The 12,934-nt window shown below is 39.4% G+C and overlaps 1 protein-coding gene across 1 annotated transcript; it reads right to left on the bottom strand.

The window, feature by feature from the left end:
* Positions 1-2,495: 2,495 nt before the first annotated feature.
* Positions 2,496-9,697, bottom strand: LOC114352955 (uncharacterized; the record flags this gene model as incomplete). The annotated part of the gene is made up of 9 exons (XM_028304730.1): positions 2,496-2,787; positions 2,864-3,020; positions 3,664-3,775; positions 5,100-5,219; positions 5,432-5,612; positions 5,720-5,924; positions 5,994-6,125; positions 8,939-9,076; positions 9,524-9,697. Coding segments are annotated over 9 exons (1,362 nt in total), but the record flags the coding sequence as incomplete, so codon positions are not given.
* Between the last annotated feature and the right edge of the window lie 3,237 nt (positions 9,698-12,934).

The following is a 12,934-nucleotide window of genomic DNA, read 5'->3' as shown; positions in this document are numbered from 1 at the left end:
TTGATCTCAATAAGGTAGGTACATTTAATATTATTAACAGAACGATTCCACGAATTTCCTACAAACGGTTCCTTTGTTGAATAACAGTGACATCAGATTCTTGAAAACGCTTAGCTTTGAACTAAAATACCTATAGAATAAAATAATATTCTAAGAAAAGGGAAAGGAGTCATAAAATTACATAAAAATAGAGTGCCTCTACATTTCAGTCAGTCAGTCACTCAGCATCACCAGTATCAATAACGCGGATGATTGATGCGACGATGTCTTCAAAGTGCGGAGGCGCTGGTCGCGGATGATCCGGCATCCATCACGTGTCGTAACACTTGGTTGATACTCGCGCGGCGAAAGGAAAGGCCTTTCCTGTGCCAAAGTATTGAATTTCGCGCTCTCTGTTCCACGGTTGGCTAGGAACAATATTAATAAACTTCAAACATTTCCATTGTCTTAGAAAATTAAGAATCAATACATTCATCATCATCATCATCATCTCAGCCATAGGACGTCCACTGCTGAACATAGGCCTCCCCCGATGCTTTCCATGTTGCCCGGTTGGTAGCGGCCTGCGTCCAGCGCCTTCCTGCTACCTTTATGATGTCGTCGAATCAATACATTGCGGTTCGGTAAATCTAGGCACTTTGTGTTCATTATCATCTTCACCAATGCGTGGATATAAGTCACCATGATTAGATAATTATTTTTTTTTAAATTCAGACACACAATTATTTTTGAGTTAATAGCTTTATCCGTAACATATCTGGTTTAATTTTCTTGTTAAATGTAAGGAAACTTTTATTCTTATTCAATTGTTCCTATGATTTACACTATAAGTTATTGAAACTGACACATATTATTATACTTTGTTTCAATTCTTAGTCAAAATTGAAAAAGCTACAAACAAGGTATTTTTAACCTTAACAAGAACGTAGCAAGCAAGTTCGCTGATAGAAGAAAATGAACAATCCATTTTATTCGAAGCAAATTGCAGTCTTGCTCGTTCCATCTGGATATTCCGACCGAGACCGCTGTTTTATCCTGTTGACATTTTCATTCAGTTATGACCCTTTTCGTAGGATTTAATTTAAGATATAGCTAAAGAAGATAAAGCCACCTACACGAGAGTGACTTCGTTCTAGTTCCATTTATTTACGGCTTATAAAAACGTGTAATCAGTATTTATATCTTATCATAATTATACAAAATTTCCACACAAGTGCGTGGTTGTAAAACTGAAATTATTAATCTTCAAGATATTACAACTGAACAACGCGGTTCGTAAACGCATATAATTAAAAAGTTTCATAGATTTTGGCGACATGAAATACGAAACCAATACCTAAGTAAGTGTCGAGATTCCATGAGGAGCTCGCCTCCTTAGCGTCGTCAGCGCCCACGAGCCCGGGGGCTCGCGTGGAGGGATCATACGTCCGTCAACTTTCCGTAAAAACATTTTCATGTAAAGTGTTGCCAAGCTAGTACAAATTGCTTGCACTGTACAATTTTTCAGATCTTAAAGAGCGCCAAGAATTCTGCCTGAATACTAGTCTTAGTTATCTACAAACCCTACACTTGTGAAAATGAGTGGCGCTCGGCCGTCACTCTAAGACCTGTGTGCCTACCATGAGTTTACGTTAGGTGTGCTAGCGACTGCGTAAAAAAATGACATTTAAATGTATGACATATTGTGCAGCGCCCCTAGCGGCTACTTTCAAGAAATAAAATCTTCATAAAAATTTTTGACGTATTCGCTAGCGAGCTCACCTAACGTAAACTCATGGTAGGCACANCTCTAAGACCTGAACATAATGCTTCAGCACTGTCCACGACTATGGCACGACCGTATTATTCCAGAAATAATCCAGTTTATTAATCCAAGCGAAATCGGAACGGGACGCTAGTAATAGACAAACATACTTAACAATGTTTTCTTAATACTGTAAGTAGTGTTTTTAGACACTGAAAGAGACTTATAAAACACAATTCGGGGAAGTTCGGCGTTCCTGCTCGAGGCGGCTAATCAGATTACGCAGGCCAGCCAGTCGGGGAGTACTCGCAGCAAGGATTCATTCATCAAATTACGAGTAGATCCTTGCCGGCTGCGATCTTATTTCCACAGGCTACTTATGCCTTAATAATGAAGCGTCTAAGGTTAATCATGATAATTATAATTGTGTATTTTATTTTTAGTTTGTTACCATTAGCACTACGACTACGATACGATAAGATATTGCATCCTTGAAGTAGGTATTAAATTAATAAAAAATAATAAAACAATTTCATTTACTCATTAAATAACCTTTACTGGTGCGGTGTACATAGGTATATCTTATCGTTTTGTACATATACCAAAAATGCGTGTAAATATTATGCTGTTAGTTTAGGGAACCTAAACGTATGTGTACATGAAAACAAACAAGATTTAATGACGAGACCATAATTTATTGACACGACATTCACAGAGGATGCTATAATTACAGTAGGTACTCTATTCTTATGAGATACCGAGAAAAATATATTTATTAATGAACTGTTACTTCCATGTGATTGACTCATTTCATATGTCAGGTCTGTAATAAAATAGCTGCATAAAAAATTTACTTTCAGACGTCCTATGGCTGAAATAATGATGATATTTGAAATATTGCTAATAGTAGCAAATGCCTTCCTCTATGAGGCGCTGGATGAGGTCCTTGGCTTGTTGGCGGTGCGCCTTGCCGGTGTGCGTGCGCGGGATGGCGGCCACGAACGCGACGCCCCCGCGCAGCCGCTTGTGGTCGCTCAGCGTCGCTGCGGGCAAGCAGAGCGGGTCAGCGAGGCCTGGCGCGTGCTAGCCGCCTCCCGCGAGGCTCGCGCGTGTACTCACTCTCGACGACGCGGTGGATGGCGCGGCGCGCGTCGGGCTCGCTGGCGCCGGCGCGCAGCACCACGGCGGCCGCGGGCCCGCGCGCGCTGTCGCTCACCACGCACTCCGCCACGCCCGGCAGCTGCCCGATTACCTTTTCTAACTCCTCAGGAGATAGCTGGGAAGATCGATAAGCAAGTCGTGTAATCCCCAAATTACGTTGTGTTTATATTTTACTCAACGGAACAGAGAAACAGTTAGCGCTCAAGTATATGCCAAAATGAGCTTGAACTCGTATACGTAAATTCCTAAGTGATTTAAAACGTTCAAGAAAATCTGTTACTAAATCAGTACATCCAGTTTACAAATACGAGTACCTACATAGTATACGTGTTCATAAAGCAAACACTAAAAGGAGATTCAAGTTACGCAAGACAAACTTCCGCCGTTTTAATACTTTATGCTATTTGACATTGCCGAGTGCACAAAACTGGTCTCTATATCACGATGCACAAAATTCGCTACTCCGTCCTCGTTCGTGGAGGCGCCTTGCTGATGCATTGCGAGCTAAACTTAGCGCCAAAAACTTAACACTTACCTACCTTATGAAACAATCTGAACAGGACCAGTTATAATAACTTATGCGCTTACTACAAAACTAACTACACAATCTTTAATTCATGCCTTTTGTCTTTAATTGATTGTTACGAACCAAACACGTTCCTCAATGACATTAATATGTTTTTCAAGCTAGTAATTTAGCCTTGCCAGGCTAAATTCCAGGGTCAACTTTGATTAATTGTGTTGTGCGTTGGACTCACCAGCCGGTTTTCGTACTTGAAGCAGAACTTGATGCGGCGGCAGTAGTGCAGGCGGCGCGCGCGGTCCTGGCGGAAGGCGTCGCCCGTGCGGAGCCAGCCGGCCGCCGTCGTGCTGGCCGCCAGCTACGACTCGTTCTTGTAGTAGCTCTGCAGGCAGACAAAAAACAACCAACTATAGAACTATAACTGTTATGCGTGTACCAGGAAAAACTCCGTTTCCTACGCTACCATAAGATTGATATTATTTTCACTTTATTACTTGTGAAAGATGGCTCTGAATATAAAGTTCTCCTTCTTCGTCTTTTTGTATTAGTTTTTTTAGGCATTTTGTATTAGTTTTTGTGTAACGCCGGAACAAAAATATAGGGCAATATTTTGGTGTTAAACATAGATTTCAAATATAAAAAAACATATAATTTAACTAATTAAGACATTACAAAAAAAAAATGAGGTATATGTCTCGTTTCTGTCGGGTCTGGGTTTTTTTTGTATGGGGCGTGACCGTTCTTCTTTATTAATATTGTTAAGGAGGCATTTATGATCGAAATACAACTAGTATTTCTTATCATATTTTATTACAAACGTCTCTTGTTTATAATCACTAAAATTATAAATCAATAAAAAAATTATGCCATTTCAAGATTAGTAATATCGCATAATATACTTACGTAATAATCTAGCTATTTTATCACATATTTTACTTGCATTGCTGCAAACCAGATTTAATCTTACTTTAAGTGTTTACGATAGACTGCTAGATATATAATCAGTATCACAAAAACATGCAAGTTTTATCGCTTACTTTTAAAGCGGCCATGATTTCGGGCGTGAGTTGAGAGCCAAACGAAAACTCAAAAACGTCATTCATTTTCTGCCAATACTCTATTAAATGCGCTTTTAAACGTCCCAAAACAGCTTTAACCCTAAGCTTGGACCACCACTTTGGTACTCATCGCTTAATCATTGCCGACGACACATCTTTGATTTATAATATTAAGTGTAGCGGTAGTAAACCACACATTAAGGATTCGCTAAGGGACGCTGAAGGGATTGTGGCTCCGAGGAGAGCTAATAACCAAACCCGACGAGTGTTGAACGTACACTTATTTATTGAATTCACCAATATTGTAACGCATAGTGACGAGCAATGACGTAAAGCTAACTTAGCTAATTTTAAACTAGGTCAAGTAAGAAATGTAAAATTTTTATGTGCGGTTAGCCCGTACATCTTGCCAATCAGAGAAGAAAAAGGACAAATCGCTTAAATTGATACAACATTAATATGCTAAATCAGAAGCTAGTTTGTACATTAAGCTCTAGAAGATATGCTAGGTGAAAACGGAAAAGCAATAAATCCATCAGCTCAATCAGGAATATGCTATATTAAACTGTACAAATACGCAATGCTATTAAAGAGCAGAACATTGTGCACTGACCACGGGGTGGCGAGCTGCGATACGAGGCCGTGGTGGTTGTACTGCGCCGCCTTGGGCAGCCCCGTGGAGCCGCTCGTGGGCAGCAGCAGGCTCGCCGCGCCCTCCTCGCTGTCCTCCGCTCTGCGCACGACCACGCGGGTCACATACGAGACAACGAGAATGGAAGTAAGAGACACAGTAGCTTAGGGCACCAGGATTAGGATATAAAGAAGTTAAGGACCTACTTTTTATTCGAAGCTAATCTTATTTTGGGGCTTCGTGCATTTGAAGAATAATAAAATCACTGTCAAATTCGTCATTCATTGTACTCTACCGTAATGTTTAGTACGCACTCGAAAGAGTCAAGGTCGTCGGTGTGTCCCTGGATGTAGTCGAGCAGCGCGTCGTCGTGTATGGGCAGCACGTGCGCGGGCGCGGGCGCGTCGGCCGTCGCGACGCGCACCGCCGCCTGCGTCGCCTCGTCGCAGAACACCAGCGCGGGCTCCACGAGCCGCAAGTAGTGCTGCAACTCATCTGGAACAAGAACAGTTTAATGTGCAAAACGACGAAGACACAATAGACTCCTTGAATACTCAGTGATCTCTGCAGCACAGACATGAATCTCGGAGGTTCGTACATACACTTAGTGGCCCCAGGATCAGTGAGGTACGCGAGCACGCCCGCCAGCAGCAGGACCAGGTACACCGCCACGGTGCGCTCGTGGTCGCGCGCCACCAGCATCACGGTCTTCCCCTTCAGGCCCTGGGCTCGCAGCTTGCGCGCGAAAGGGATGGCCAGCTCCAGCATCTCGCGGTTCGTGGTCTGCTCGCCGGTGGCGCCGTTGATCTGGCGCAAGAACAGACGGGTAACAGCGAGGTCCCAGCGGCGGCGGCGGGCTCGCGCGGCCGCACTCACCATGCAGACGAAGTCGGGCGCCTGGCGCATGCAGTGCAGCAGCAGCTGCGCCGCGGACACGCGCGCGCGCGCCTCGCGGTTCTGTAATGTTCGAAACGAGAGGTCCGAGGTTGCCGTCCTGTTTCTTTTTTTCTCGAATATTCCAGAAATGTGTGGAAGAGTAATTGATGTGCAAACGAGATGACAGACTGATAAAGTGAGAAAAAGATGGAATTTTATTTATCTCTAATCGACTAATTGAATTATTTTAGACCATTTTCTGACTGTTAACGTTGCTAATCAATTCTAATTAATAGATTAACGTATTTTCGTGGTCGACGTCGCTAACGGGAGGTTATCAAAANTCAATGTTATTGATGTCAGTTTGCCGAATGACTTTACATGGGGTTGACGAAGACTTGGCTTTTTTATTTTGACTGTTATTATTAGAACTATTATTGGATTTTCTTCTCTTTTTCCCCTTCGTTTCCATTTTATTTTGTTGTTCTAATACATTTTTCTCTTTAGTTTGTGGGTGTTGATTGCTTAAACTTTTCCTTCTATTAGATGAATTATTTCCCACTGAAGACGAAAAATAGATAGTTTTTAGTTGATTCACATTTTTCTCTTTCTGTTCTAATTTGTCCTTTAACTTATAATTTTCGGCTAATAAGTTCTGTATTTCTTTGTCAGCCGATCTGAGATCTAACTGTAACTTTGCTACAACTTTTTCAAGTTCCTCAATTCGTATTTGATGATTCCGGCCGATTTCAGGGCAGCTTCGGTTAGCTATATTCATAGGTGTGTCCAATGATATGTATTCGTCATCTCTCATATCAAGTAAATCAAAAGAGTTGTATGTGGATATATTCATTACTGGTTTTCTTCTCGTTGTAACATTCTCATTATTTTGTGTAGTAGATAACGGCGAAATCATAGGAAGTAATTGTGTCTTCGACTTTTGTTCCATTTTGCCTTTCGTTTTTTATCACAAAACACCAAAAAACAAAAACAAAAAATAATAGGTATAGTGTCTTTGGTAAACATAAAAAAAAACAAGAGTTTTAATTAGTCCGTCAGTTAACTTATCAAAAAATACTCTACACGTATTTTTCACTTTTTCAAACTAATGAAAATTTAAAGAGATAAAGCGCCCCAAAGTTCATAAGAAGAGGCCCGTGACGTCAACGCTTGCTTAAAAATGCCGCACGTTGTGACGTCGTGCGCAACTTCAACGCACCATAACTATGTAATTATTTGTTAGATTGACAAATAAAAATATATGTGTCCAATATTTTTTGATATTAAACATTACGGACTAAAAAAATTTTTTTAGGCAACTAGCCTATTAAGGAGATCAATATTAACCTTTAGTATAGGTTTATGCGGTGAGTACTGGAACAATTTTCTTTTCACAACACCGATTTTTTTAGTATTTGGTTTCGATGGAGGCATTATAATCGTAACTCTGAAAATGAATCGATTACTTATATCAAAATAGCTAAGTAATAAAATTGAAAAAACACGATAAAAACTAAATGGCCAAAAGTGGGGTTCTTCGTGCACCACTTTTGGCCAGTCATGTGGCCAAAGATGGGAAAATTCATTAATTCTGGCTCCATTAGTGGCCACCTCTCATAAACCCACTTAATAAACAAATAGCGATAAAATATCATTAGTACCACTTAGACAGTGTATTCTTTATTAAGGATTAACATAAACATTTAAAAAAATAAGAAGGATTTAGAAAATAATGATTGTTTACTCGCCCGCTCGCCTTAGCCTTTTTGCTAAGACTTAAAACAATTAACGCTTCTCAAAAAAGAATGACTTGTTGAATTGAAGTGAAGCTTGACACATCAAAGCTGTTAACGCTATCAGTGTTGCTAATATTAGATATTTTTATTCCCGTAAACCATAGAGTAATATATTAGTCTTTGCCTTAGTTATAACGATTTGAAGTTCTAAATGGCCACAAAGGGGTCGGTGGCCACAACCGGGTCACTTGCCCTACCTACATAGTATACGTGTTCATAAAGCAAACACTAAAAGGAGATTCAAGTTACGCAGGACAAACTTCCGCCGTATTAATACTTTATGCTATTTGACATTGCCGAGTGCACAAAACTGGTCTCTATATCACGATGCACAAAATTCGCTACTCCCTCCTCGTTCGTGGAGGCGCCTTGCTGATGCATTGCGAGCTAAACTTAGCGCCAAAAACTTAACACTTACCTTATGAAACAATCTGAACAGCACCAGTTATAACTTATGCGCTTACTACAAAACTAACTACACAATCTTTAATTCATGCATTTTGTCTTTAATTGATTGTTACGAACCAAACACGTTCCTCAATGACATTAATATAGTTAAACACGACGTGTTTTTAATAATTCAAGCTTGTAATTTAGCCTTGCCAGGCAAATTACGGCACAACGCAAAGAAGATAAAAGTACAGAGACTTACTCCAGTACATCTAGCTACGAGTAAATAGCTACTAGGAAAATTTCATGTTGGCGATTTCGTTCGCAAGCTAATACCTCATTGATATTAAAGTTTGAAATTTATTATTATTGTTAAGGAGGCATTTATGATCGAAATACAACTGGTATTTCTTATCATATTTTATTACAAACGTCTCTTGTTTATAATCACTAAAATTATAAATCAATAAAAAAACTTATGCCATTTCAAGATTAGTAATATCACACAATATACTTACGTAATAATCTAGCTATTTTATCACATTATTTTACTTGCCAGATTTAATCTTACTTTAAGTGTTTACGATAGACTGCTAGATATTATAACTATCTGTGAAAACTATTTTGGCAAATGTGAAGTTTAATTGGTAACTCTATATGTGTTATAGAATGCTGTTTGTTTTCCTAACAATAAAATAAAATAATAAATAAAATAATATATAATCAGTATCACAAAAACATGCAAGTTTTATCGCTTACTTTTAAAGCGGCCATGATTTCGGGCGTGAGTTGAGAGCCAAGCGTCAGCACGGTCTCTAGCGATATGAAGTGGTCCGGCGTCGTCGCCGCCTTCGCCAGCTGCATGGCAGACAGTGGCCCGAAGAACGTCCAAGTTGGCTGCCAAATTAAAATACATCCTATAAAACGCTTTACATGTTGTTAAATAACTGGTTTTAGTATGTACACGAAAGAGAAGGGACTCGTCTGCTCCATAAATGTATGATTACATTAATAATTAATAATAATAAATAAATAAATTTTATTCAATTAAACATTTGGATCTAACAAGGGGTGAACCCCTGACACCGAAACTAGTAAAAAAATACTGTATTTTCAGTGTCAGTGATTCCTCGACATTTGTGGGCTAACATAGAAATATTTAAGTTTTACATGCTAGGACTATAACATGGAAATTTCAGCTGGTTACATAAAATAACATTAAGGTGATATGAATAGGAGCGATTTTACAGAACATTTTATAATCGTGTGTGTGTGTGTGTGTGTGTGTGTGTGTGTGTGTGTGTGTGTGTGTGTGTTTGTCAACTACATTAAGTAGTTGATAACCGGCAGCTTTGCATCAAGTGCAGCACGTGCTCGACGCTGGGCTCCAGCGGCGACATGACGAAGGTCGCGCGGAACACGCAGCACGCCGTCAGCAGGCTGGAGAACGTGCCCCACTGCGGCGTCGTCAGCAGCATGGCGCGCGCCGTCGGCGACGGGAACCGCTCGTGGTGCATCCTGCCGTAATAAAAAAAACTCAAAAACGTCATTTATTTTCTGCAAACGAGGAGTGACAGAACAAAACATGATAATTCCACTTTTTTTCAAAAAAAAGTTAGCTATGACATTCGACAGAATACCATAAATTACGTCGCCCATTAAGCTGGTGTGGTTCAAATCATGCTTATTCCTGCAGTAAATCGGCCTCTAAAGTTGAAAGTTTGATGCAAATCATGTTTTTTTCATGTTTAAAAATATCAATAAACGAAATCATAACAAAACATGATATACTAGCTTTGGCCCGCGGCTTCACCCGCGTGAATTTTAGTTTGTCACAGATCGTCATAAATTATACCCTACCTACTAGCGGCCGCCCGCGACTTCGTACCTACGCGTGGACCTCGTTTTACCCCTTATTTCGTAAAATCTGTTGATTGATATCATGTTGATAGATGGCGAACAGTAGTTTGTCCAGCGCTGTAGATTTTACCAATGACGATAGATGGCGCTTTTTAGATACGTCTTATTTATTTATTGAAAATTTGTCACATATCGTCATAAATTATAGCCTATATGTTAATCTAGGTTATAAACAATAATACTGTAAAGTTTCAACAAAATCCGTTCAGTAGTTTTTGCGTGAAAGAGTAACAAACATCCAGACATCCAGACATCATCATGACATCCAGACATCATGCATGACATCCAGACATCATGCATGACATCCAGACATCAAAAAATATTATTAGGATATGTTATTCTGGGTTATAAACAAAAATCCGTTCAGTAGTTTTTGCGTGAAAGAGTAACAAACATCCAGACATCCACAAAAACTTTCGCATTTATAATATTATAGTAAGATTGTTTTTACTGCCCTACTACACTGTGTAGTGTGTACCTACACCAATTGGATACTTACTACAATGAATGTATTTTTTTTTCTCTTAACAAGACCGACAATACCTACCTTACAAGATTGACTTTCTATATTGTTTGTATAATATCATTCGCACTAAATTCAACAGTTGGTATATTAATAATCAGGGTATAAGCGAACCCGTACGGGGAGTGTATGCGTTTATGTGTGTTCGAGAGCGCTGACCGGACGATGATGACTGCCGTTGAGAGCTTGCCCTTACTATGTCAGGCGTAGTAGGTGCTACTTGCAGGAATAAAACCACTATTTCACTTGCTGAGACTTCTCGCGTTTATTATTCGCTTCTTTTTCTCAGTTCTTGCTTCTTCAGATCACTTATTGCTTGGAGCATTTGTTCTCTGAACTAAACTTAAACTTAACCCGCCATTGGTGACGTATATGTCTGAGAGACCGGGTGACTCGAAAAATTCGAATAACTTTTTCGCCCGCCATCTATTCGGGTTGCGATTTCGAGTAGCTGCCTCTTTTTAAGTCCTAAACAGTCAGTGCCGCTCGTGGCTTCGCGGCGAACGCACGTTCCGGAGTTTTAATGCCAACCCGGTCCGTGAGACCGGCGTCACCAAACAAGTAAGTAAAATATTTACATGGAATTTAGCACAGAATTTAAAAAATCTTAGAATAACATCAAAACTTAGTACTATTGTTACTGTTATCTTAATTATTTTATTGAATGGTATTTGATTAATGTGATTTTTGTATAATTTTATAGATAGTATTTTTTAAAAACATAATAAATACAGGTGCAGATTCCTTTATCTAGATTCGGTTTCACATGTTCCTAAGACTGGCAAAAATGTCATGCTGAAAGCACTATGCACATTAATGCTGAAGTTGATACAGATACTCAAAAACCTGAGACTATTTTGAATTATAATGACACCAAGGGTGGAGTTGACGTAGTAGACCGTTTATGTGCAAACTACATTGTGCCAGAGCAACTAGAAGATGGCCTACGGTTGTATCTTACGCTATGCTCAATGTCAGTACAATTAATAGTCAGGTGATACATACAGCTAACAATCAAAACTCAAAACTACAACGCCGTCACTTTATTGAGAATTTAGCCATGAAACTTATTGAACCTCATCTGAGAGAAAGACGTACACAACTAAACTTACCTAGACTGACGAGAGAAAGGATTTCAGGAGATTTTGAAGATTGATGATGAACGTGGTTCTGTTGGTCCTTTACGTAAAGGTCGTTGCCATGAATGTGGGTGGCAAAAAAACAGAAAAACTAAATATACTTTTGCCAAAAATGCGAGAAATACCTGTGCCTTGAGCATGTAGTACCTTATTGCAGAAGCTGTTTGATCTCCCAAGAAGAGTGATTTTTGAGAGTGCTTTTCTTTTTTTTTTTGTTAATAGGATATATTTTTTTGTTTAATTTCCAAAAGTATGCAATGTCATAAGACTGACAAAGGCTGATTTAAGTACAAAAAGTTAAATACTGTTACTAATTTCAAAATTTTTGATATATATGCGTAAAACCATAGTGTTTTTTAGTGTTTTAAGTACAATTGTTTAATTCGTAATAAGCAAGCTGTGATTTAATTATTTTTTGTGTTTTCTTGCCAAACATATGTTTATAATTAATTAATTAACTAAACCTAAACTAACTAAAAGTAGGATAACTAGTTAGTGGTTGGCCAAATCATGGGTCTGTGAGACCGGCGTCACCAATGTTGTAAGTGAAACTGACGTCACCAATGGCGGGTTAACTAAACTTAACGCCCGGAGCGCCTCGCTCCGTATTTATAGGGCCCCGGGCTATATCCATCCCTTTCTCTCCCGATATTCCTGTCTCTGTCTCTCATGTTCTGAACCATAGTTCTGAAATGTTCGAAGCGAGAGGTCCGATGTTGCCGTCCTGTTTCTTTTTCTCTCGAATATTCCAGAAGTGTGTGGAAAGGTGCGTAGGTACCTACGGATTGCACGTACCCTGGTACGCGTACTCAGTTTATGCGTATCCAGAACGCCTAGTCCATACCTGCAGCTAAGCGCTGCGAGTTGGTACGCGAACCCCAAGTGAACGCTTAGCTGCGTACCAGGGTACGCGCAATCCGTACGCACCTGAAGAGTAATTTATGTGCAAACGAGATGACAGATAATGTGAGAAAGAGATGGAATGTTATTTATCTCTAATTGACTCTAATTGATTATTTTAGTACATTTTCTGACTGGTAACGTTGCTAATCAATTCTAATTTTATTAATAGATTAACGTATTTTCTTGGTCGACGTCGCTAACGGGAGGTTATCAAAAATTCAAAAAATTATGAAATTTTATTTTTTTAATACTCTTATGCAAGTTAATAAT

The sequence above is a fragment of the Ostrinia furnacalis genome, unplaced genomic scaffold (assembly GCF_004193835.3).
Source record: "Ostrinia furnacalis isolate ACB-3 unplaced genomic scaffold, ASM419383v2 OfSCF1490, whole genome shotgun sequence".
Classification (NCBI taxonomy): Eukaryota; Metazoa; Arthropoda; class Insecta; order Lepidoptera; family Crambidae; genus Ostrinia; species Ostrinia furnacalis.
This window is presented reverse-complemented; position numbering and strand designations above follow the sequence as displayed.